This window comes from Pseudophryne corroboree, chromosome 4 (genome assembly GCF_028390025.1).
Source record: "Pseudophryne corroboree isolate aPseCor3 chromosome 4, aPseCor3.hap2, whole genome shotgun sequence".
NCBI classification, from domain to species: domain Eukaryota; kingdom Metazoa; phylum Chordata; class Amphibia; order Anura; family Myobatrachidae; genus Pseudophryne; species Pseudophryne corroboree.
The window spans coordinates 877,974,709-878,002,324 of NC_086447.1; the positions used below are offsets into that span (position 1 = coordinate 877,974,709).

Below are 27,616 nucleotides of genomic sequence, written 5' to 3' on the forward strand. Positions count from 1 at the left end.
TCACAGGCTATGGGGCAGCGTGTGTCAGGTAGGGGCAGCGTGTGTGTGTGTCAGGCTATGGGGCAGCGTGTGTGTGTGTCAGGCTATGGGGCAGCGTGTGAGTGTCAGGCTATGGGGCTGCGTGTGAGTGTCAGGCTATGGGGCTGCGTGTGTGTGTGTCAGGCTATGGGGCAGCGTGTGTGTGTGTCAGGCTATGGGGCAGCGTGTGTGTGTGTCAGGCTATGAGGCAGCGTGTGTGTGTCAGGCTATGGGGAAGCGTGTGGGTGTCAGGCTATGGGGTAGCCTGTGTGTGTGTGTCAGGCTTTGGGGTAGCGTGTGTGTGTGTCAGGCTATGGGGAAGCGTGTGTTTGTCAGGCTATGGGGCAGCGTGTGTGTGTCAGGCTATGGGGCAGTGTGTGTGTGTGTGTCAGGCTATGGGGCAGCGTGTGTGTGTCAGGCTATGGGGCAGTGTGTGTGTGTGTGTGTCAGGCTATGGGGCAGCGTGTGTGTGTCAGGCTATGGGGCAGCGTGTGTGTGTGTCAGGCTATGGGGCAGCGTGTGTGTGTCAGGCTTTGGGGCAGCGTGTGTGTGTCAGGCTATGGGGTAGCGTGTGTGTGTGTCAGGCTATGGGGCAGCGTGTGTGTGTCAGGCTATGGGGCAGCGTGTGTGTGTCAGGCTATGGGGCAGTGTGTGTGTGTCAGGCTATGGGGCAGTGTGTGTGTGTGTCAGGCTATGGGGCAGCGTGTTTGTGTGTCAGGCTATGGGGCAGCGTGTGTGTGTGTAAGGCTATGGGGCAGCGTGTGTGTGTGTCAGGCTATGGGACAGCGTGTGTGTGTCAGGCTATGGGGCAGTGTGTGTGTGTGTCAGGCTATGGGGCAGTGTGTGTGTGTGTCAGGCTATGGGGCAGTGTGTGTGTGTCAGGCTATGGGGCAGTGTGTGTGTGTCAGGCTATGGGGCAGCGTGTGTGTCAGGCTATGGGGCAGCGTGTGTGTGTGTCACAGGCTATGGGGCAGCGTGTGTGTGTGTCAGGCTATGGGGCAGCGTGTGTGTGTCAGGCTATGGGGCAGTGTGTGTGTGTCAGGCTACTATGGGGCAGCGTGTGTGTGTCAGGCTATGGGGCAGTGTGTGTGTGTCAGGCTATGGGGCAGTGTGTGTGTGTGTCAGGCTATGGGGCAGCGTGTTTGTGTGTCAGGCTATGGGGCAGCGTGTGTGTGTGTAAGGCTATGGGGCAGCGTGTGTGTGTGTCAGGCTATGGGACAGCGTGTGTGTGTCAGGCTATGGGGCAGTGTGTGTGTGTGTCAGGCTATGGGGCAGTGTGTGTGTGTGTCAGGCTATGGGGCAGTGTGTGTGTGTCAGGCTATGGGGCAGTGTGTGTGTGTCAGGCTATGGGGCAGCGTGTGTGTCAGGCTATGGGGCAGCGTGTGTGTGTGTCACAGGCTATGGGGCAGCGTGTGTGTGTGTCAGGCTATGGGGCAGCGTGTGTGTGTCAGGCTATGGGGCAGTGTGTGTGTGTCAGGCTACTATGGGGCAGTGTGTGTGTGTCAGGCTATGGGGCAGTGTGTGTGTGTCAGGCTATGGGGCAGTGTGTGTGTCAGGCTATGGGGCAGCGTGTGTGTGTGTCACAGGCTATGGGGCAGCGTGTGTGTGTCAGGCTATGGGGCAGTGTGTGTGTGTGTGTCAGGCTATGGGGCAGTGTGTGTGTGTCAGGCTATGGTGAAGCGTGTGTGTGTGTCACAGGCTATGGGGCAGCGTGTGTGTGTCAGGCTATGGGGCAGCGTGTGTGTGTCAGGCTATGGGGCAGTGTGTGTGTGTGTGTCAGGCTATGGGGCAGTGTGTGTGTGTCAGGCTATGGTGAAGCGTGTGTGTGTGTCACAGGCTATGGGGCAGCGTGTGTGTGTCAGGCTATGGGGCAGCGTGTGAGTGTCAGGTTATGGGGCAGCGTGTGTGTGTGTGAGGCTATGGGGCAGCATTTGTGTGTCAGGCTATGGTGAAGCGTGTGTGTGTGTGTGTGTGTGAGGCAGCTCCAGGCGTTGCACTGACCTGTAGGATGCATGCAGAGTTCACCTCACAGATGGTGACAGCTGCCCTGTGTCCATGCATTTTTCTTCCTGGTATTTCTGGTACTCCTGTAGGCAGCTCAGCCCTGGAGATGCCCTTTTCTCATAATTTCAGTGCCCAGGGTTCCCAACAGTTACTGGAGGGTGAATGGGAGGACTTCAGCCAAAATGGGGGCGGGGCACCAGGAGCCGCGGGTGGGCGGGGCTTCGGCGGCTACTACAGAGGAGCATCAGGTACAGTATCTGGCCAGTGAATAGGCAATGCTTTGCATATGGCCACGCCCCCTCCCTACGGCTCTCCCCTTCTCTGCTAGTACTGCCGTGGACAGTGTGCCTGAGCAGCCTCAGCCTGTCTCTTGTTCTCTGGGTGCAGGGGAGCTGCGGGCCATGGAGTTAGCCGGGGCCACATAGCAGCTGCATCCCCTGCACCTGTGGTAGTTACGCCACTGCCAACCGCTGGGTAAGCACTGTTCCTACTGGTGGGGAGGCACTACTCTTGTTACTGCCCCCAGCTCCATAACCGCGTGATTGGTGCTGCTGCTGGTGAGGGGGCGGGCGGCTGCTGCTGGTGAGGGGGCGGGCGGCTTCTTGCATCTCCAATCCCCCCTGCCCTCCGTACCACGCAAAAAAAATTATATATATAATTAAAATAATGGTCCTGTGGGTTGTAGGGAGACAGTAGTGGCCGCCCTCCAGCGGCCGGCGCTCTAGGCAGCTGCCTAAAGCTGCCTAATGGTAGCGCCGGCCCTGCCTATACCTTGGTCTCCTTGCTCCCTTTTAAGCTTGATGATTATCTTATTACAAGAATATCAGAATTGCGCGCATATAAATATACATAAATGCCCAGTCCTCAGAAATTAATGCCATGTTCCACAACACTGGGACTTATTCTACCAAAGTCTCTTAAAATGTCTGTGTCCTAATGAATTAGCAAAGCAAAGGAATGAATGGGTCATTTTTTATACTTTTAAAGCTATTCGCTGTCTCCGTTTTAGTCAGCGGAACAAGACTACGCAAATAGTTCTGCAAACATAAAAGAACATTTGTGATTTATTCATGTTCCACAATTGTGCTATGTACAGAAGATTCCAGGTGAAACGCAGAAATTCTACTAATCAAATAAAGTGGCTATTATACTCTGACCTCTAAATGCTTCTCATCCAATTATCTCCATGTAGCCTCACAATAATATAATATTGTTCTCATGTTCCCTGGAGACCACGTAGGTGAGAAGACGGCAGTGAGAATGTCATGCTTCTCTGTACAAAAATATTTCCATTTGTTAAACAGTTTATTGAGTGTTCTGGCTATTTGTATGGCAACATCATTTCACAGTAACAATCTCAGAGTGTAAATGTCTGTTGAGGCCAAAAAAAACCTATATAACCTGCACACTATTCTTTGACACAGAGTCGGCCCTAACCAATATGATGCCCTAGGCAAGATTTTGGCTGGTGCCCCCTAGCACCGCCGCTAGTTCTGCAGGAGATGCCTGGCATGAGTCAGCTGGCAGCTCTGCTAAAGTCGGTCGCCTTTGGTTTATGAAAATGCATCATAATATTTGCATTACTATGTGGCTAGGATGCACAAGCAGCTTCTGCTGATTAAAATGATATGCAGCATGCCTATATTCTGTGTGCGACTGTGGCTGTATCTGCATACGAAATGCTACATTACAGTGATTTACAGGAATACACTGCAACGTAGCATTTCGTATGCAGATACAGCCGCAGTCACACACAGAATATAGGCATGCCGCATATCATTTTAATCAGCAGAAGCTGCTGGTGCCCCTAAGCATACCAAATGCCCTAGGCATTTGCATTTGCCTAGTTTGCCTATGCCTAAGGCCGGCTCTGCTTTGACATATTGATAGTTTGGGGATTAGGGGTCTATTTACTAAGCCTTGGGTGGAGATAAAGGGGGCCATTCCAACCTGACCGCACGCAGCGGTGCGAACGGGTCTGGAATGCGCATGCGTTACATGCGCATTGCGCACGCACGTCAGGGCAACGATGCTGACAGAGAAGAAAGCGGTCGCAGCGGCGACCGCAAGAAGATGGACAGCAAGAGGGCATTCCGGGGCGTCAACTTACTGTTTGCTGCCATTTTTGGGGAGTGGTAAGTAAAACGCAGGTGTGTCCAGGCGAACGGAGGGCGGAGGTGTGACGTCAAAGCCGGCCCCATCATCGCTGGATCCGTCGCACAGGGTAAGTATGTTCAGGGCTGGTCTTGTTTTGAGTGAAACTTTTTTAGCATAGCAGGGCTGCACAAGCGATCGCATCCCTGCTATGCTAAAATACACTCCCCCATAGGCGGAGATTAGTTGATCGCACCAGCAGCAAAAAGTTGCTTGGTGCCATCAACTCGGAATGAGGGCCAAAGTGCACAGAGATAAAGTACCAGACTATCAGCTCCTAACTGTCATTTTTCAAACCCAGCCTGTGACATGGCAGTTAGGAGCTGATTGGCTAGTACTTTTATCTCCGTCCACTTTATCTCCATCCAAGGCTTAGTAAATAGACTTAAGGGCCCCATACACTACTGCAACACAGCTACAAATATACACCTGGCGCCGTCATTAATCAAAGTAATAGCAGCTGGTCCCGAGGACTTAATCCCATATCCTCAAAAATAGACAAAGAATAAATAAATACAATGAGACCGCGCTACTACTTTGAAACAAATTTATATATCAAAAAAGTTCAGCAATACAACATTAGTATACGTAAACCGGCCGGTTATAATTTATACATAATAAAAAATAAAAACTTAAAACTACCTATCGCTGACTGTGAGCCATTCTCCAAACAACTAAAGTTTAGATACAAATTAATGTTAGTATATTCCTGTGTCTCCCAACACAACTTTAATTGTTAGATCTTAGTCTTATTTACTCTTAACTCGTAGTAATTCCAACTTGAATTCCATGTGCATAAATTGGTAAATGGAGTTTTAGTACAGCATACAGTTATTGCCACAACGGTAGGTAATTCAGACACACATGAATAGCAGCATAGGATCCTTAATTGTATACCATGCGATATACTTATTTTAAATACCTCTCCCCCATGGCTGTGAGGGTAATGAGGACTGGTAACTTTTTCTCCGGAGTCCCAAGCAGGGAATGCACTCCTGTTTATTCTCCCCTTAGCACTGGGGTAGAATACGTAATAGCTGGCCGGCTCAAAGTGGTGTGTCTCCTGCAGGTGAAAGCAGCTGACTGCGACAATAGTGTCCCGTCCTTATGCAGACTGCAGCAATGATGTCCCGTCCTTACAAACGCGTTTCTCCGCCTGTGGACCCTTATCGGCGGCTTCCTCAGTGTAATCAATGCCTCCCTGTGCAGATAGGCATTTAAATACCGCATCCCGCGGTTTGCGCATGCGCACTCCAAATGCGGTTCGAGCCTCCTTCTCCGCAGTAGTCACTGGGCATGTGCAACTTAGATACACATACCTCAAGCCTCCCTTTCATTATATTCTCTCGGGAATTATTCTCTCTGCTTAAATACTTTCGTAGCTCACTAGATACATTTATTTTTGTCACCTTAAAAACAGCTAAATGACTGCACTATAAAATAGTACATACTACAAACAAAAATAAAAAACATAATAAAAAGACACACACTTATTGATGTATATATACACATACTGGTACAGCTCAGAAAAATTCCAATTACAACGCCATTTGGCGTTTCTGATATAAATATATATATATATATATGCATCACATCTTATATGAGACTCATTCCATATATCTAAAATATAAAAAAATATATATATATATATATATATATATATATAAAAATATATATATATAAACACACAAGGCTTAAGCTTCAGGCCCTGTATCTAATTCTAGACATAAGCCCATATATTTCTTTCAAAAAAGGACAGCTTTCCACATAGACAGGTAATGACATATATAACATATGTGGAATAACAATTTAAGAATTCTCTTATCTGGAACTGTTCCCCCGTATTAGACGCTGTAAAAGACATGACCTTCCTTGGTAGGTTCTTGCAGGATAAACAGTTTGTCTTGCCACACTTATGAAAACCTAACGGTTTATCGGGTAACCACATACGTTCGTTCTGTAGTTTACTTCCCCCCCGAAAATGACTTGGTATTAATTTTGAACGCAAATTCTCTGCCTTACGAAAAATAGTGAGACCCCTAGGATCTAATTGAGGTTTTAAGACCTCGTCTAGCAATAGGAGCGAAGTGTTTTTCCTTATTACTTGTTGAATCTGGTGTGCACAGCTATTAAATTTTGTGATAAATAACATATTTCTACTTCTATTAATCTCCCCTCTATATTTTTTTCTACTACAGAACGAACATATGTGGTTACCCGATAAACCGTTAGGTTTTCATAAGTGTGGCAAGACAAACTGTTTATCCTGCAAGAACCTACCAAGGAAGGTCATGTCTTTTACAGCGTCTAATACGGGGGAACAGTTCCAGATAAGAGAATTCTTAAATTGTTATTCCACATATGTTATATATGTCATTACCTGTCTATGTGGAAAGCAATATGTGGGGAGGACTATTCGCACAATGCACATTAGATATATGGAACATCGTAGAAATATATTAAAAGGTGCAAGACACCCACTGTCCGATCACATAATTCAGTGTCAAAATTCTGGGTTTGAGAAAGTTGGGATGATAGCTGTGGAACAGATAAAAAATACCATACGGGGGGGTGACCGTTTTGGTTTATTGTGTAGGCGTGAAGCATACTGGATATATAAATTGGACACATTGATGCCGGGAGGCCTGAATGATATGGTGGAATTGAATGGAATCTGAATGCCTGAAGTCTAAATAACTATGATTTTCTTTGTAGGTAAAATGATACAATGTAAATCGTTATATCCTTGTTTAAATGAGTCAGGTTACTAAACAATTTTTTAGGTCTATGTTTGTCTCCATGTGATATATAGGGGTTTGCTGTCCTTTTTTGAAAGAAATATATGGGCTTATGTCTAGAATTAGATACAGGGCCTGAAGCTTAAGCCTTGTGTGTTTATATATATATTTTTATATTTTTTATTTTTTATTTTTTTATATTTTAGATATATGGAAAGAGTCTGATATAAGATGTGATGCATATATATATATATATATATATATATATATACTAGGTGATTCATCGTGCTCTACGGGCGCTCTTCACACCGTCGTAAGGGGCTACGCCCCCGTAATCTCTCCATAAAAGTTAAGGTGTATGTGGATGTAGTGTGAGCGATGTTGGAGAGGGTGGTTTCTAGGCTAGGTGTGTGGACGGGGCACGGCGTAACACAGTGTGCAGGGTCGGCAGACAGTTTGTGTTGGGCTTGTGCGGAAAGTAGTCTGTGTGTGGCGGTGTTGGGGACTGTGTGCGGGTGTGCTGCGGGACTCTGTGGGTGCGCCGTGGCTGTAGTGTGTCAGATGTTTGTGGGGGTGCATGTATTAGCGGTGTGGGGAGGGGGTCCGGTGGCACACAGTGTGCAGGGATGGAAGGTAGTGTGTGTGGGGCTTGTGGGGAGAGTGTCCGCTGTGCGTGCGTGCTGGGGTCTGTATGCAAGTGTGGTGTGTGCGTAGTGCTGCGGGATTGTGTTGCCGCGGCATGGCAGCAGTGTGTCAGATGTTGGGGGGTGAATGTGTCCGCGGTGTGGGGAGGGGGTTAAACGGCTGTACACAGTGTGCAGGGAGGGAAGACAGTGTTTGTGTGGAGGGTGGCCTGTGGTCGACCGTGCTGGGGAATATGTGCGTCCGTGCTGCGGGACTATGTGGCCATGGTGCACTGTGGATAGGAGGCTGTGTGGGGCGGTGTTGGGGAGTGTGTGCGTCCGTGCTGTGGGTGGCCGTGCTGCGGGACTGTGTGGGGGGGCCATGGGTGAGGTGTGTGAGATATTAGCGGGGGTGAATGTATGAGGGGCATGTAGCGGGAGGCCGGCGTCTGTCCAGACTGTGCAGGGGGGGGGGGAGAGTCCGCTGTGCGGCCGTGCTGCGGGAGTGTGTATCCGCGACACGGCAGCAGTGTGAGCTATTAGCGGGGGTGAATGTATGAGGGGCGTGTAGCGGGAGGCCGGCGTTTGTGTAGACTGTGCAGGGGGGGGGGGAGTCCAATGTGCGGCCGTGCTGCGGTAGTGTGTATCCGCGACACGGCAGCAGTGTGAGCTATTAGCGGGGGTGAATGAATGAGGGGCGTGTAGCGGGAGGCCGGCGTGTGTGTAGACTGTGCAGGGGGGGGGGGGAAGTCCAATGTGCGGCCGTGCTGCGGGAGTGTGTATCCGCAACACGGCAGCAGTGTGAGCTATTAGCGGGGGTGAATGCAGCCGCGGTGTGTAGAGGGAGGCCGGCGGCTGTACACACTGCAGGGGGGGGGGGGGAGAGTGTGCCTTGGTCTTGTGGGGAGGGTCTGCTGTGGTCGCCGTGCTGCGTACCTGGTTGGAGATGGTGGTGGGATGACGTGTCTGCTGCTCAGTTCTGTGCAGGGCAGGAGCTGGTAACTCCACCCAGGCCTCTAACTCCGCCCAGCGTTAGAGGGCCAGGCACACACAAGGCAAATATATAGGAGATATATATATCAGAAACGCCAAATGGCGTTATAATTGGAATTTTGCTGAGCTGTACCAGTATGTGTATATATACATCAATAAGTGTGTGTCTTTTAATTATGTTTTTTATTTTTGTTTATAGTATGTACTATTTTATAGTGCAGTCATTGGGCTGTTTTTAGGGTGACAAAAATAAATGTATCTAGTGAGCTACGAAAGTATTTAAGCAGAGAGAATAATTCCCGAGAGAATATAAGGAAAGGGAGGCTTGAGGTATGTGTATCTAAGTTGCACATGCCCAGTGACTACTGCGGAGAAGGAGGCTCGAACCGCATTTGGAGTGCGCATGCGCAAACCGCGGGATGCGGTATTTAAATGCCTATCTGCACAGGGAGGCATTGATTACACTGAGGAAGCCGCCGATAAGGGTCCACAGGCGGAGAAACGCGTTTGTAAGGACGGGACATCATTGCTGCAGTCTGCATAAGGACGGGACACTATTGTCGCAGTCAGCTGCTTTCACCTGCAGGAGACACACCACTTTGAGCCGGCCAGCTATTACGTATTCTACCCCAGTGCTAAGGGGAGAATAAACAGGAGTGCATTCCCTGCTTGGGACTCCGGAGAAAAAGTTACCAGTCCTCATTACCCTCACAGCCATGGGGGAGAGGTATTTAAAATAAGTATATCGCATGGTATACAATTAAGGATCCTATGCTGCTATTCATGTGTGTCTGAATTACCTACCGTTGTGGCAATAACTGTATGCTGTACTAAAACTCCATTTAGTAGTTGGAATAACTACGAGTTAAGAGTAAATAAGACTGAGATCTAACAATTAAAGTTGTGTTGGGAGACACAGGAATATACTAACATTAATTTGTATCTAAACTTTAGTTGTTTGGAGAATGGCTCACAGTCAGCGATAGGTAGTTTTAATTTTTAATTTTTTATTATTTTTTATTTTTTATTATGTATAAATTATAACCGGACGGTTTACGTATACTAATGTTGTATTGCTGAACTTTTTTGATATATAAATTTGTTTCAAAGTAGTAGCGCGGTCTCATTGTATTTATTTATTCTTTCACTACTGCAACATGTCCATCTGACATGTCGCAGGCGATCACCCCGGCAGCAGGATCGCCCAAGATACATTGTATGCGGTCCTTTTGCATACGATATATCTTGGGGCGATCCCAGCCATGCCTGCGGGGTCCGACATGTTCAATCTGGAGCATGTTCAATCTGGAGGATCCGATCCGATGCTCACGGGGCCTCGAATCGGATACACAGCCAAAATGCCCGATTTCACCCAATATATCGGGCCGAATGTCGTTTGGGCATAATCGTTCTAGTGTAGGGGCCCTTTAGAGAGAATTCTATTGTACAGTATGTGCCCTGATTCTTGTTCTGTTATACATACAGTAAACATCTATACGGGTGTACTACGATATACCAACACTCGGGACCCCGGCCCTCAGCATACCGGCGCTGGCATACCGACCGCCGGAATGCTGGCAGTGGGGCGAGCGCAAAAGAGCTCACTGTGTTCGCCATGTTGCACGCTCCACGCTATTTATTCTCCATCCAGGGGTGCTGTGGACACCCCAAGAGGGAGAATAGTTAACGGTCAGATTGCTTAGATTTTAAGCAGCGATCGCTCCGTGAGTACCCCCCTTTAGTGGTCTAGTTATCACATACTGTGTCGCTATCCAACAGCAGCACTTAACATACTGTATCCCCAAGATTGTTATGTTTATAATTACCCTTTATTTATATGGTGCCACAAGCGTTCTGCAGCACCTAACAATGGGGGTCATTCCAAGTTGATTGCTTGCTACGGATTTTCGCAGCGCAGCAATCATGGCAGAACGAGGCTAATCTACGCATGCGTATGCACCGCAATGCGCAGGCGCATCATACGAGTACACAGTGGTTCGTTACCCAGCGATGGCTTCTAGCGACGATTCCATTCGCACAGCCGGTTGCAAGTAGATTGACAGGAAGAGGGCGTTTGTGGGTGTCAGCTGACCGTTTTCTGGGAGTGTTTGGCAAAATGCAGGCGTGTCCAGGCGTTTGCAGGGGGGGTGTCTGACGTCAATTCTGGTAACAAAAACACTGAAGTGATCGCCAGGGCCGGTTCTGGGGCTCTGTGCGCCCCGGGCGGCATTAGGGGGCGTGGCTTTGTAGAGGGGGCGTGGTCATTTACGCCCCCTGTACAGGCTGAAATGATGTGCGGTGCGCGATGACGTCATCGCGCACCGCACAGCAAAGGTCCTCTCCACGAAGGGAAACTAGACACATACGCGTCTAGTTTCCCTTCACAGCAGCAGCGGGGGGCAGCGGGGGGCACAGCAGCAGCGGATCTTGCCCTGGTGCGGCGCCCTCCGGATGGCGCCCTGCGCCCTCCGGAAGGCGGCGCCCCGGGCAAAAGTCCTGCTTGCCCGTGGCAAGATCCGCTACTGGTGATCGCAAGGACTGAGTAAGTCCAGACCTACTCTAAAACTGCACAAAATGTTTTTGCAGAGCTCCGCCGCAAAGACGTTCGCACACTTGCAAAGCAAAAATACACTCCCCCGTGGGCGGCGACTATGCGTTTGCACGGCTGCTAAAAGCAGCTAGCGAGCAATCAACTCGGAATGAGGACCAATGTACATAAACATATGAACAAAACAAGAAACAGTGACTTACAGTACAAGACATTGCGGGACAAGTACATGGTTTATAAATGTTGGTGCACCAGTGGCAATAACAAATAGGCATCAGGGTGGCAGACACCAAGGTTAGGTGCCATTGCAGGGAGTATAGCATAGATGATAGCATAAGTAAGGGAAGGAAAAGCACATGAGGGAAGAGGGTCCTGCTTGTGAGAGGTTACAGTACATTCTAAAAGGGAGACGTATTACAGATGGGGTAGACAGGGAGTATGGGCCAGGTTACTATGAGAGCTGTATGGCATTCCTAAACGTCTCTTGCAGTGCTATTTATATGTCCTCTGGCTCCCTTCTTGCAGTGCTGGCTACATGTCCCCTGGGTCCCTTCCTGCAGTGCTATCTACATGTCCCCAGGGTCCCTTCTTGCAGTGCTGGCTACATGTCCCCTGGGTCCCTTCCTGCAGTGCTATCTACATGTCCCCTGGGTCCCTTCTTGCAGTGCTGGCTACATGTCCCCTGGGTCCCTTCCTGCAGTGCTAGCTACATGTCCCCTGGGTCCCTTCCTGCAGTGCTAGCTACATGTCCCCTGGGTCCCTTCCTGCAGTGCTAGCTACAAGTCCCCTGGGTCCCTTCCTGCAGTGCTAGCTACATGTCCCCTGAGTCCGTTCCTGCAGTGCTAGCTACATGTCCCCTGGGTCCCTTCCTGCAGTGCTAGCTACATGTCCCCCGGGTCCCTTCCTGCAGTGCTAGCTACATGTCCCCTGGGTCCCTTCCTGCAGTGCTAGCTACAAGTCCCCTGGGTCCCTTCCTGCAGTGCTAGCTACAAGTCCCCTGGGTCCCTTCCTGCAGTGCTAGCAACATGTCCTCTGGTCCCTTGCTGCAGTGCTAGCTACATGTCCTCTGGTCCCTTGCTGCAGTGCTAGCTACATATCCGAGCTGGCTCACTTCTTATGGCTCATGCCAGTTTGTTTAAATCAGTCATGGCAAATTCCTAAAGTATCAAATAGAGCAGGAGCTACAAAGTGTGAGCACATAAATACAGTACACAAGACATAGCTTAGCTAAAATGATGAAATATAAAAATGTATGGGAACAAGTCACTAGGACCATTCTTCTGATGCTAAAATGCAGTGAGATCAGTGTCAGGGTGAAGCTGTCACTACTCGAACCAATGCAAACACCTAGGGTGTGAAGGTCATTGCGATGAGATAAGGATAAGGGTTTGATTTCACCATGTTGATTTCACTGAGTCCTTGGAGGACCTTGCAAAGGCGCATGTCGTGTTCTTCAATGGGGCAATCCCAAATTAGGATGTCATCATAATGATTTTGATGGTGTTTTAAAAAACCAAAGGTCTATATGTCGAAGACCTTGTACCATCACAGCCAGACTTCTGACACCGTGTAAAGGGTACTCTGGATAACTGTAATAGTGTGACTTCACTAGCTGCAAGACATGCTGAACAATGACTGCAATTCACTTCCTGTTTAACAAACACTTCCTGTACAACAAATACTTCCTGTTTTACAAAGGGATGGCAGTGATGCAACTTCCGCCATCCACATACATACAGCACACATGTACAGGGAGAATGCACCATTAAACCCTTCTGAAACAAGCGGCCATGCAACAAATCTGTTACACCTGTAGTGACGTACGATAGGAGCATGCTCGATTGAAGTACATGCAAGATACACTCTGCAAATAGACTAATGTTTAACTCTACGCTAGCCCCAATGTACAGTACTGCAGTTGTAGCGAAGTTCCAGATTGAATTTTGTGCACATAAACCATATCCCTCCTGGGACACTGGATTCAGTGTTACACAAGTGACAAGGTGACCTGCAGTCTACAGAAACATGTCCCCGCGTATTGAGACAGATGACTGGACTGAAAAGATTTGTAGTAGAGAAGTGGACATAAAGGTCTCTCCCTGTTCTGTCACGTCTTCTCCTCAGGCAACCACAAACACAATTAGCCTGAGAATGAATTCCCGCTGCAGCAGTTCAACTTAAATATTGTCTACAGATCAGCGGGTCAGAAGGGCTAACTGAGGGACTGAATTAGAGAAACTATGATTATTCCTGCAAGTGGTTTCGCATCCTCTCTGTATCCCGTCGTAGAACAATGTTTTCCTACTTTCCCCAGCAGTGGCATAAATTAACACGGACAAAAGTCAGTCAAGTAGGAAATTAATGTTTTCTCTTACAGTTCTCGCACAGGGTGCGTAATTCAGACCTGATCACTCGCTAGCGTTTTTTGCAGTGCTGCGATCAGGTCAGAACTGCGCATGCGTATGCACCGCAATGCGCAGGCGCGTCGCACGGGTACAAAGCGGATCGTTGCAGTAAGATGGGTTTTACGAAGAATCCATTCGCACAGCCGATCACAAGGAGATTGACAGGAAGAGGGCGTTTGTGGGTCAACTGACCATTTTCAGGGAGTGCTTGAAAAAACGCAGGCGTGTCCAAGCGTTTGCAGGGCGGGTGTCTGACGTCAATTCCGGCCCCAGGCAGGCTGAAGTGATCGCAGCGGCTGAGTATGTCCTGGGCAACTCAGAAACTGCACACTGTTTTTTGTACCGCTCGGCTGCACATGCGATCGCACACTTGCACAGCTTAAATACACTCCCCGGTGGGTGGCAACTATGCAAACGCAGGACTGCAAAAAACAGCTAGCGAGCGATCAGGTCTGAATTACCCCCTGTCAGGCTCGGACTGGGCCACCGGGGAGCCAGTGAACTCACCTGTAGGTCCTGCCGAGTGTTAGCCACGCCCTCTTTTGTGTGAGGGTGGGGCTGCACTCTCCTCCGCGACTCCCGTCCCAGCCACAGGAGCAGTGCAGCAGCCGGCATGTGATCCCTGTGGCGGCGTTAATTGCAGAGTCCGGCTGTAGGGAGGAAGGGTGCGCGCTGCGCTTTCCTCCCCAGCCCCCAGCCACAGCAGCCGGCAGGTGATCCCGGGGGGCGGTGGTGAATGTAGAGTTGAAGAGAGGGGAGGAGAGGCGCATGCTGCGCTCTCCTCCCCGGCCCCCAGCCGCAGGACCAGCAGTGGGAGCAGCAGCAGAACCCAGGCGGCGGAGGTAAGCAGCACTGTGGAGGCATCTGGTATTGTGTGGGCAGTGCCTGTGTATATGGCACTGCTTGGGGCAGTACCTGTTCATCTGGCACTGCTGGGGGCAGTACCTGTGCATCTGGCACTGCTGGGGGCAGTACCTGTGTATCTGGCACTGCTGGGGGCAGTACCTGTGTATCTGGAACTGCTGGGGGCGTATGTGTGTCTGGGACTGCACTACTTGCGGTGTTTGTGTATCTGGCACTGCTGGGGGCATCTGTATATCTGGCACTGCACTACTTGTGGTGTTTGTGTATGTGGCACTGCTAGGAGCATCTGTGTATCTGGCACTGCACTACTTGCGGTGTTTGTGTATCTGGCACTGCTGGAGGCATCTGTATATCTGGCACTGCACTACTTGTGGTGTTTGTGTATGTGGCACTGCTAGGAGCATATGTGTATCTGGCACTGCACTACTTGCAGTGTTTGTGTATCTGGCACTGCTGGAGGCATCTGTATATCTGGCACTGCACTACTTGTGGTGTTTGTGTATCTGGCACTGCTGGGGGCATCTGTGTATCTGGCACTGCTGGGGGCATCTGTGTATCTGGCACTGCGCTGCTGGGGGCGTATGTGTATCTGGCAGTGGGCTGCTGGGGGCGTATGTGTATCTGACAGTGCGCTACTGGGAGCGTATGTGTATCTGGCACTGTTGGGGGTGTATGTGTATCTGGCACTGCACTACTGGGGGCATCTGTGTATCTGGCACTGCACTACTGGGGGCATCTGTGTATCTTGCACTGCACTACTGGGGGCATATGTGTATTTGGCACTGCACTACTAGAAGCGTATGTGTATCTGGCACTGCTGGGGGCGTATGTGTATTTGGCACTGCACTACTGGGGGGGCATCTGTGTATCTTACACTGCACTACTGGAGGCGTATGTGTATCTGGCACTATTGGGGGTGTGTGTATCTGGCACTGCACTACTGGGGTCATTATTTGTATCTGGCACTATACTGGGGTCACTATTTGTATCTGGCACTATACCAGGGTCACTATTTGTATCTGGCACTATACTGGGGTCTTTATGTGTATCTACTGCTCTCTCCCAGTGTAACCCAGGCACATATACTGCTGCTCTCTCCTGGTGTAAACCAGGTGCGTATACTGCTGCTCTCTCCCGGTGTAACCCAGGCGCATATACTACTGCTCTCTCCCGATGTAACCCAGGCGCGTATACTACTGCTCTTTCCCGGTATTCACCAGGTCAATACCATCTGCACAGTGAAGAATGGTGGTGGCAGCATCGTGCTGTGGGGATGTTTTTCAGCAGCAGGAACTGGGAGACTAGTCAGGATAGAGGGAAAGATGAATGCAGCAATGTACAGAGACATCCTAGATGAAAACCTGCTCCAGAGCGCTCTTGACCTCAGACTGAGGCGGCGGTTCATATTTCAGCAGGACAACGACCCTAAGCACACAGCTAAGATATCAAAGGTGTGGCTTCCTTGAGTGGCCCAGCCAGAGCCCAGACTTGAATCCAATTGAACATCTCTGGAAAGATCTGAAAATGGCTGCGCACCAACGCTTCCCATCCAACATGATGGAACTTGAGAGGTGCTGCAAAGAGGAATGGGCGAAAATGCCCAAAGATAGGTGTGCCAAGCTTGTGGCATCATATTCAAAAAGACTTGAGGCTGTAATTGCTGCCAAAGGTGCATCAACAAAGTACTGAGCAAATGCTGTGAATTCGGATGTGATTTCTTAGTTTTTTATTTTTAATAAATTTGCAAAAATCTCAAATAAAAACTTTTTTTCACGTTGTCATTATGTGGTATTGTGTGTAGAATTTTGAGGGGAAAAATTAATTTATTCCATTTTGGAATAAGGCTGTAACATTACAAAATGTGGAAAAAGTGAAGCGCTGTGAATACTTTCATTATGACTTTTTTTTGTTACTTATTCCCATGAATGGTGTGTAGGAGCCTTTGACCAGGTTCATCAATGCTGTTAAGATGGCCCTTGGTGCAGTATGGGACTAGATGCCGGCCTACACCCACTGGGCAGCATAATATTAATAATATTATAACACTAAAGGGCCGTATTCACTGCCCGATTTGGGGAGAGATGTGTGCTGAGCGTACGGGGGGAGACGGGGGGGGGGGGGGGGGGGGCGCGCTCATTTCACTCAGCGGGTGAAGTGAGCGACCTGCTAAATGCAGGCCAATCTTGCACCGGCGATAGCGATGCGCGGGGCTGCTGTGAGGGCTACACACGGAGTGATTGCTGCTTAAAATCTAAGCAATCTAGTCAGATTGCTTAGATTTTAAGCAGCGATCGCTCCGTGAGTACCCCCCTTAAGTGTCAAGGGGTCATACTATTAGTGAAAAAGAAACTTTCTACCTTTATCTGCATGCTGGTTTCTGCATACACGCACAGGATGCAGCCACACAATTGTATGACAGATGAAGAATATAATACCCCTTTCACATCGCACAAATAACCCGGTATCGACACGGCAAATTGCCGTGTCGACACGGGTCAGTGTGCGATGTGAAAGCACTTTCTGTGAATTAGCGGGTCGCCTGACCCGGTAATTCAACCCGGTATAAAAGAAGGATTATACCCGGGTTGATTACCGGGTCAGGTGCGGTGTGAATGGGAGCCGTGTCGATGCGACACGGTTCCCATTCACAGCATAGGGAGAGGCGGCGCAGGAGATGAGCTCATCTCCCAGCGCCGCCTCCACCCCCGCCCCTGCTGCTGCTGCGCCCTCCCGCTGCTATGGCAACCGACCCGGTATATTGCTGGGTCGGAAAGCCTGCAGACGGGAGCAAATGCCGGATCCCACCCGGTAAGGACACGTTTCTTTTACCGGGTGGGATCCGGCATTAGCGATGTGAAAGCGGTATTATCTTACTGTATACGTATAATAATATGTATTATATATGATCCAGCACTGACACTATAATACTTCAGGCACTTACAGTATTGTTGCCGATGATCTATTATAGTTATTACATAGGATGATTTCTCCTTTTCTCCCTCTCATTAGAGCCTCATTGTATATGTGTGGATTGATTCCTGTAAATGGTAAGTGTCTGTGACAGCTGACAGAGCAGTAATGGCCGGCCGGTGTCAATAGGCAGATCATGTGTTAATGGCGCTGTTTCTAACACCACAGACCCATTGTGTGAGACAAATGACAGATACACCAGATGAGGAGCCATTCAGAGGACAGACAGATTAGATTATCCCGATCACACCTGCATGGACTAATGGCAGCATTAAAAATGTGTTCATTAAACGGAAAGGATAAGCGCTCAGGCCACTTACGGATCTATAGAAACACAGTTACTGTAGCTACAGTATAGGGCCGTTCCCATGTTTACTTTGACTTTCTTAACAGTAACGGCAATACAAAGCCACCCGTTTACCATCGAGCAGTGACCAATGGATGGAAAACATACTATATATTCTTTTTTTCCTTGAAGTCATTAACACCGTGCCGTGAAATACTGTATGATTTGTCCTGCAAATAACATATGTTTAATAATGCAATTTATTCTATCATTAAATAACAATGCTGCTCCCATGAGGTCACCATTAAGGGGAAGCGGCAGGAAAATACCTGGTCCCCAAACCACAGGAGACACACATATGCTGCATTGGGATTGATGTATCAAGCTGGGAAGTGTTGAGAAGTGGACCAGTTGCCCATAGTAACCAATCAGCATCTACCCATTGTTTTGTTCATATGTTTGTAAATCCAGTCATCAGGACACAGAGACATGTGAGTTCACTGCTGTGCTGTTTATTCCATCACCAACTCCAGGCACACTGCACACTGGACCACCCACTTCCCAGCATCCCCCTGGTCCCAGGGACCATCACTGAAGATTCAGGCTTACACAGATTAGTAAGGGAGTGTCTACAAATATTAAGCATTCTAATACACTAACATCACATCCTCTTTTCTTTAAAGATAAGCCCTGTACGCTTCAATGCAACAATTAACAACGTCATATTAAGAACATCATCTTACACGTTTCAATGAGTCTCTCAGGTCTGCGTATTTCCCTTTTGGGTCTTTCATACACAGTCTGTGTTTCATCGACCATGTTGGACCTTTCTAGAATCGTGGTTGGTTCACCATTATCAGGATCATCATACATGTCAGATGAAGGGTATTCTTCAGTCATGTTGTCTTCATTATGGTTAGGTTGAGATCTTAAATCCATCCCGATTTCTTCTTACTTCCGTTCCACGCTCTGTACATATAGTATAAGATCTTGGTGCTACTTGTGCTTGCACAATACCTTTCTGCACCCAAATACCTTTCTCGTGATCTCTGAGACGGACTTGGCCACCCGAGTTTAGATCAGATAAGCTTTTTGCTCGCCTGTCATGGAACAGTTTCTGTTTCGCCTGTTGACGTTCCTTACTCAGTCTGACCAACGTTGAGTTATGTGTATTAAGCAGTTCATAATGTATCGGGAGATTTGCTCTAATCCTCCTTCCCATCAGCATTTGTGCAGGAGAAAGTCCATTCTGTAAAGGTGTACTGCGGTAGATTAAAAGACTTTTGTAGAAATCTTCTTTACCTTCTTGAGCTTTTTTCATGAGACTCTTTACAGTTTTTACTGAACTTTCCACCAACCTATTTGAGCGTGGATAGTGGGAACTTGACATAGTATGGACAAATTCCCACTCATCAGCAAATTGTTTAAATTCAGCACTGGAAAACTGTGGACCATTGTCAGTGAATACTTCCATAGGAACACCATGCCTTGCAAAGATTGACTTCATGCAATTGATTACGGCTTTACTAGTAGTTGTATGTAGTGTCTTCACCTCAGGGTAGTTAGAGTAATAATAAGTCACGACAATGTACGTTTTCCCATTACAATCAAACAAATCTGCGCCAACTTTCTGGTACGATCTCTCTGGCATTGCGTGAGGACTCAGTGGCTCAACTTGTTGTTTCGGTCTATACGTAAGACATAATTCACATGTAGCTGTAGTCTGTGCTATGTCTTGGTTCATTCTTGGCCAATACATAACTTCACGCGCTCTCCGCTTACATTTTTCTTCTCCTAAGTGGCCTACATTTATCTTGCACAGCATAGTTTTTCTTAGTCGTGCAGGTATGACAAACCTATTGCCTTTGTAAATAATACCATCGACAACTGTAAGGTCCCTGCGGTACATCCAATAATCATGGATAGACAGCGGGCACGCATGTTTTTCTGCTGGCCAACCTTTCAGAATGATATCTTTCAACACTTTCATTGTGTCATCTGTCTCAGTTTCTTTCCTAATCTGTTCTTGTCTTGCAAGAGACACTGGTAGAGAAGCTACGATCAAATTAACATAGGCTTCTATCTCTTCATCCATCAGACTTTTGGAACCTTCACTTTTGTCCACAGCACGAGAAAGTGTATCAGCAATGTACATGTATTTGCCGGGACAGTACAGCAAGTGTACATCATATTTCTGTAGTCTGATAAGCATTCGTTGAATTCTCATGGGACAGTCATGCAATGATTTAGTCATGATAGCTACCAATGGCTTGTGGTCAGTTTCCACTGTAAATGTTTGACCATACACAAACTGATGAAATCGCTCACATGCATATGTGATCGCTAGAAGTTCTTTTTCTATATGTGCATACCTTGTTTCAGCACTTGTCAGTGCTCTTGATGCATAGATTACTGGTTGCCATGTATCCTCATGTTCTTGTAACAACACTGAGCCTAGGCCAAATTGCGAAGCATCCGCTGAAATTCTTATTCTTTTCGCAGGATCAAAGAATTTTAGCACTGGTTGCTCTGTAATGATCTGTTTCAAGTTTTACCAACTTTCTTCTTGTTCATGTGACCACATCCACTCGTTATCTTTGTCCAACAACCATCTAAGAGAGGCTGTTCGTTCAGAGAGTTGAGAAATTAACTTTCCTAAGTAAGTAATCATTCCTAGGAATCTTCTGATGTCGTCTTTGTTGTTAGGATGTTCCATGTTCACTATGGCTGATATTTTACTTGGGTCTGGTTTTACACCTTGATCCGAGACCACGTCGCCCATAAAGGTAAGTGTATTCACGCCAAATTCACATTTGTCCTTGTTTAGCTTTAGATTCACTTTCTTGACAAGTTCCATTACTTGTCTCAATCTAGAATCATGTTCTTCCTTTGTAGATCCCCAGACAATAATGTCATCCATCATTGTTTCAACACCTGGAATATGTTCAAAAATCATGTGTATCTTTTTGTGATATACTTCTGGAGCAGACAATATTGCATATGGTAGTCGAAGAAATCTGCATCAACCTTCTGGTGTATTAAATGTACAAAGCTTTGAGCTGGCCTCATCTAGCTTCATTTGCCAGAATCCTGAAGATGCGTCCAATTTACTGAACCATTTTGCTCCCGCAAATTGCGACATGATTTAATCTCTGGTTGATAGTTTGAAATGTTCTCGTTTAATAGCTTTGTTTAAATCTCTGGGGTCTAGACATATTCAGTAGGCTCATCAACTTTCTGTATCACACCCAAGGCTTCCATGCGATTTAACTCTTGTTTCAGTTTTTCTCTCAGTGCAAATGGCACTTTTCTACAGGGGTGTATCACTGAAGAAACTTGCGTGTCTACATTTATTTTATGCTCTCCAGGCAAACAACCTAGACCTTCAAACAAGTCTCTGTATTCTGTAAACATCGATTTGCAGTCATCTTCTACTTCTGATGTCACCATAAAAACTTTCTTTAGCAAGCTTAGTTTCTCACAGGAACTTAATCCTAGAATCGGTTGTACATTTTTATCCACAATCAGTAGAGATGGTTTAAACTGTTGTCCCTTATATTTCAGTGTCACTAAGCATGTACCTTTCACAGGAATTTCCTCCCCATTGTACCCTGTAACTTTCACTTTGGCTGGATGAATTTTAGATTTTACTCTAAAAGTCTTATAGTCTTGAAATGATATTAAATTCACCTGCGCGCCAGTATCAAGCTTAAAGGGAATGACAATCTCGTTCACAGTTAAAGGGACAATCCATTCTTTCTTATCTGCACTGCAAAGTTCAATGCAATCCACAGAGAAATCATCTGTTTGTTTAACAGCATGCACTTTAGTTGTTTTACTTTTAATTTTACAGCATTTGGCAAAGTGATTAAGTCTACCACATTTCATGCAGGTTTTACCATAAGCAGGGCACATTTTAGGATTGTGAGCATTTCCACATCTACTACACATTTCCTTATTAGACTGTGGCTTAGACTGCTTCATTCTTGAGAATGGAGGTTTGCTTTGCTCTGTTTTCTGCACAACATATACAGCAGCATCAGCGTCCTTGTGTAACTTTTTGGCTTGAAATCTAGTTATTTCTGCAGATCCACACATAGTCACTGCCTTTTCTAGTGTTAGGTCTTGCTCTCTCAGGAATCTCTCTCTGGGTCCATTATCAGGTATTCCACAGACAATAAGAGCTCTAATCAGTGAATCCTTTAAATCACCAAACTCACAGGTTTTACTGAGTGATTGCAGCTCTGTAACATACTGTACTGATCAAATCCATCTCCAGACTTCTGATCACATGTGAAAAACTTATATCTTTCATATGTCACATTTTTCCTTGGCACAAAGTAATCTTCAAACTTTTGCATTATAGAAGATAGCACCATATTCTGCCCCTCAGCAAACTGAAAACTATTATAAATGTCCAGCACATCCTCTTCTATCACATCGTTTTGTCAGCCTCTGTATCAGTTCCACGTGCAAGAAGATACATATTAAACCTTTGCTTAAATCTTTTCCAGTTTTCAGACAAGTTACCAGACATCAGCATGCTGGTTGGAGGAGCCAGTTTATCCATGGTTACTCACTGTTTGAAGAGAGGAGCACACGGCAGGCTTTGCAGACACTGAGTATCACAGCCTTACAGACTTCTGTAGGATTCTTTCACACTCTGAGAGCACTAGCAGTCCAAGTTAAACTTCTTCTGACACCATGTTTTGTTCATATGTTTGTAAACCCAGTCATCAGGACACAGAGACATGTGAGTTCACTGCTGTGCTGTTTATTCCATCACCAACTCCAGGCACACTGCACACTGGACCACCCACTTCCCAGCATCCCCCTGGTCCCAGGGACCATCACTAAAGATTCAGGCTTACACATGTTAGTAAGGGAGTGTCTACAAATATTAAGCATTCTAATACACTAACATCAAACCCATCATTTTATAGAATTTAATTGCAGGGGCGTAGGGGGGGCGGTTCTGGAGGAGCTCGAGCTCCAGGCGCCCAAGGCAGTACAGGGCGCCGCAGCTCAACTCCGCCAGAACCTCTTCCTGGCCGCACGCAGCTCGCAGCCACAGCTGAAAGCCTGAGCTGCGTCAGCTCTCTACCTCCCTCCCTCTTCCCCTCCGCTCTCCGTGACTTGCGTGTGACGTTGTGACCTCACATGCACGGGCGCCTGACCTCAGACAGGCGGAGATGCGGCCAGGCTCAGAGGGACTGCGTAGATGGAGAAGCGGCAGCAGCAGTCGGGAAGCAGGAGCGGGGCAGGTGAGTATTGTTTTTTTGTTTTTCTTTAGTGTTTGTACCAGGGGGCACAATTACTCTGGGCACAGATACAGGGGGCACAACTACTGGGGGCATAACTACAGGGGGCACATCTACTGGGGGCAAATCTACAGGGGGCACAACTACTGGGGCAAATCTACAGGGAGCACAGATACAGGGGGCACAACTACTAGGTCCATTATTACAGGGGGCACAACTGTGGCCACGCCCCTTCCCTATGAAGCCACGCTCCTATTTTTTGCCGCGCGCACTATTTATTTTTTATTTATTTATTAACAGTTTCTTATATAGCGCAGCAAATTCCGTTGCGCTTTACAATTTGAAATAACAATAACAAACTGGGTGATAACAGTCATAGAGGTAGGAAGGCCCTGCTCGCAAGCTTACAATCTATAGGGAAATAGGCATATGTACACAAGGAAAGGTGCTATCTATTGCATAGAATGAGAAGACATGTGAGGATATGTGTGGACTGTACAGAGTGGATGTAATTTGATAGGAAGGTTTATGAAAGTTATGTGGGCGGTTCAGGAATTTGATACGCTTGCCTAAAGAGGTGAGTTTTGAGGGAACGCTTGAAGGTTTGGAGACTAGAGGAGAGTCTTATTGTGCGTGGTAGGGCATTCCACAGGGTGGGTGCAGCCCGATGAAAGTCCTGCAGTCGTGAGTGGGAGCGAGTAATGAGTGTGGATGAGAGACGCAGGTCTTGTGAAGAGCGCAGAGGTCGGGTTGGGAGATATTTTGTGATAAGCGAAGTGATGTACATTGGTGTAGTTTGGTTAATGGCCTTGTGTGTGAGTAAAAGTATTTTATATTGAATGCGGTAGAGTACAGGTAACCAATGGAGGGACTGACAGAGTGGATCTGCAGACGATGAACGTCTAGCGAGGAAGATAAGCCTCGCCGCTGCATTCAGAATGGATTGTAGTGGTGAGAGTCTTGTTTTGGGAAGACCAGTTAGGAGACTATTGCAATAATCAATGCGGGAGATAATGAGAGCGTGGATTAGAGTTTTAGCAGTGTCTTGTGTAAGGTATGGTCGTATTTTGGATATGTTTTTTAGATGCATGTAACATGATCTTGAGACAGATTGAATGTGGGGAACAAAGGACAGATCAGAGTCAAGGATGACACCTAGGCAGCGAGCTTGTGGGGTAGGGTAGATAGTAGAGTTTTCAACAGTGATAGAGATATCAGGTTGGTACCTACTATTGGCCGGTGGAAATATAATTAACTCTGTCTTTGAAATATTAAGTTTGAGGTGGCGAGATGTCATCCAGGATGAGATGGCAGAAAGGCATTCAGTGACACGGTCCAGTACAGATAGGGACAAGTCAGGGGAGGATAGGTAGATTTGAGTATCATCTGCGTACAGATGATACTGAAAACCAAAAGAGCTGATTAGTTTACCAAGAGATGAGGTATAGATAGAGAAAAGCAGAGGACCCAAGACTGAGCCTTGCGGTACTCCAACTGAAAGAGGTAGCGAAGAGGAGGTAGATTCAGAGAAGCGAACACTGAAGGAGCGATTGGATAGGTACGATAGGAACCAAGAAAGGGCTGTGTCTTTAAGACCTAGGGATTGTAGTGTCTGTATGAGAAGAGAGTGGTCTACAGTGTCAAATGCAGCAGATAGATCTAGAAGAATAAGTAGTGAGTAGTGGCCTTTAGACTTCGTAGTGACCAAATCATTAACCACTTTAGTCAGTGCCGTCTCTGTGGAATGTTGGGAACGGAAGCCTGACTGAAGTGGGTCCAACAAAGTGTATGAGTTAAGAAAGTGTGTGAGTCGAGTGTAGGCAAGTCTCTCAAGTAGCTTAGAGAGACAAGGGAGCTGAGAGATAGGGCGGTAGTTTGAGAGAGCATTAGGGTCAGAATTTTGTTTTTTTAAAATGGGAGTAATCACTGCATGCTTGAAGAGTGAAGGAAAAATACCAGTAGAGAGAGAGAGATTACAGATGTTAGTTAAGGTAGGGATGAGCACCAGAGACAGAGCTTTACTTATTTGTGAGGGTAAAGGATCAAGAGGAGAGGTAGTAGAGAAGCAGGATGAGAAGAGTGATGATACTTCATCTTCATTTGTGGGATCAAATGAAGAAAGAGTGCCAGAGGGTTCAGGTACAGAACGGAGCAGGTCACTGGCTGCCGAAGAGCATACCATTTCATCTCGGATCTTATCAATCTTCTCCTTGAAGTAGGAAGCAAGATCCTGTGCCTTGATAGTGGCTGGTGGGGTAGGTGTGGGAGGATTCAGAAGTGATTTAAATGTATTAAAGAGTCGTTTGGGGTTAGAGGCTTGAGCACTATGTTTGGCCTATGGGTGTGGGGGGGGGGGGGAAGCAAAGGAAACTTTCACCCTGAATGCCACAAGGTCTAGAACCGGCCCTGGTGGCCACACTCCCAATTCAGTACAGGGGAGGGGGGCGCTGAAACAGGGGCTGGCAACATTTAGCCTGTGGGGCAAGTCCAGAGCACTTGCCCATAAGTAATGGCGCCATCTTAAATGTAGTTTTTTATGTTTAAAAAATTATTAATAAAAAAAAAAATTAGGCCTGGTGTAAATTATCCCAAAGATACTTAATTATAAATTTGTCAGTGCGGCCGCGGCTTCAGCAGAGCTGTGTAGTGCAGGGGTGGCCAACCAGTCAGTGGCAAAGAGCCAGAAAAGATCTGTAGTCAAGGGTAAGAGCCATATCATGCGCGCGCCATAGCGTGGCATAGTTGTCACAAAGCGACACCTCGTTTTTATCTGCACACCTTTCGGTTTGACGTTTGTAGGAGTACGACCTTGTGTCATAACCCCATTTTTAGTCATGTTGTACAGTGCCACATACAAATAAAGCCCCTGTACAGTGCCACATACATATAAAAACACCAAAAAATAGGTGCCTCCACAGTGCCAAATACATAAATGTCCCCACAGTGCCAGATACATATATTCCTCCACAGTGCCAGATACATAAATTCCTCCACAGTGCCAGATATGCCCCCACTGCCAGATACACATCTCCCCAGTGCCAGATATGCCCTCACTGCCAGATACAAATCTCCCCAGTGACAGATATGCCCCCAGTGTAAGATACACATGTCCCCCCAGTGCCAGATATGCCCCCAGTGCCAGATACACATGTCCCCCCAGTGCCAGGTATGCCCACAGTGCCAGATACACATGTTCCCCCAGTGCCAGATATGCCCCCAGTGTAAGATACACATGTCCCCCAGTGCCAGATATGCCCCCAGTGCCAGATACACATGTCCCCCCAGTGCCAGGTATGCCCACAGTGCCAGATACACATGGTCCCCCAGTGCCAGATATGCCCCCAGTGCCAAATATGCCCCCAGTGCCAGATCTACCCCAACTGCTAGCTACATGTCTCCCCAGTGCCAGATATGCCCCCAGTGCCAAATATGTCCCCACTGCCAGATACATGTCCCCCCAGTGCCACATACACATGTCCCCCCCAGTGCCAGATATGCCCCCAGTGCCAAATATGCCCCCACTGTCAGCTACACGTCTCCCCAGTGCCAGATATGCCCCCACTGCCAGCTACACATCTCCCCAGTGCCAGATATGCCCCCAGTGCCAGATACACATGTCCCCCCAGTGCCAGGTATGCCCCCAGTGCCAGATACACATGTTCCCCCAGTGCCAGATATGCCCCCAGTGCCAAATATGACCCCACTGCCAGATACATGTCCCCCCAGTGCCAGATACACATGTCCCCCTAGTGCCAGATATGCCCAGTGCCAAATATGCCCCCACTGTCAGCTACATGTCTCCCCAGTGCCAGATATGCCCCCACTGCCAGCTACACATCTCCCCAGTGCCAGATATGCCCCCAGTGCCAGATACACGTCCCTCCCCATGCCAGATATGCCCCCAGTGCCAGAAACACATGTTTCCCCAGTGCCAGATATGCCCCCAGTGCCAGATACACGTCCCCCCAGTGCCAGATATGCCCCCACTGCCAGAAAGACATATCCCCCCCAGTGCCAGATACAAGCCCCCCCAGTGCCAGATATGCCCCCAGTGTTAAACTGGGCATACACTATACAGTTATCTGGCAGATAATCTGTGTTTGGTATTAAAACCTGGTAATGGATGAGAACAATTGACAATCGATCATTTGTTATGTACAAAAAGAGGGAGCGACTGGGCACTGGGATATAATCAGTTATTGATATTATTGAAACCAAAGGCGGACAATTGAACCAAGGAAAAGAGAGATACCATCTTTCAGTAATAGTCCTTATTTGGTGGTGCGCCCAGAGCCAGGGAGTACAAGTACTAGCAGTGGGAGAAAAAGAAAGCTCTTGTGTGGGCGCACTCTTAGAAAAAGAAAAAGAAGAAAATTCTTAAATTGGAAAAGATTATGTTAAAACATGAGTTTAATAGTTAATTAGTTAAGAACAAATATCCTTCTACGATCCTAAGGAAAAATGCACAAAAAGTGCAAAAAGATTTTTTTAAAAATTATGTTAAAATGTTCTGGTCTGTAAATCATGAAGGAAAGATTTAGAAAGGTTGCAGACACTATATAGTCTGACACCCGTTTCTCCTGACCAGTACAGATAATCTGTATTAATGGGACCCACGGAGGAGGTCGGTGTACATATTTTGTCATAGAAAGACTGATTACATTGGGTCAATACTATACACTTTGTTAGTTACCCGTGAAATCATATGGCATAAATTCAGATTGGATGTCTGGCTGTGCTCATGAAAATTAG

General features: G+C 47.4%; 1 protein-coding gene across 2 annotated transcripts in view; it reads right to left on the reverse strand.

The window, feature by feature from the left end:
* The window catches only part of GLP1R (glucagon like peptide 1 receptor), a 615,585-nt gene that overhangs the window by 337,647 nt on the left and 250,322 nt on the right, over positions 1-27,616 (reverse strand). The window contains exon 1 of one of the 2 annotated variants that reach the window (XM_063918851.1): positions 2,020-2,489. The exons of the other annotated variant lie outside the window; for it this stretch is intronic. Coding sequence (XP_063774921.1) covers positions 2,020-2,032 — 13 coding nt within the window. The 5' untranslated portion in view covers positions 2,033-2,489. Of the gene's footprint in view, positions 1-2,019; positions 2,490-27,616 lie in introns of those variants that run through there. 2 annotated transcript variants of the gene reach the window in all.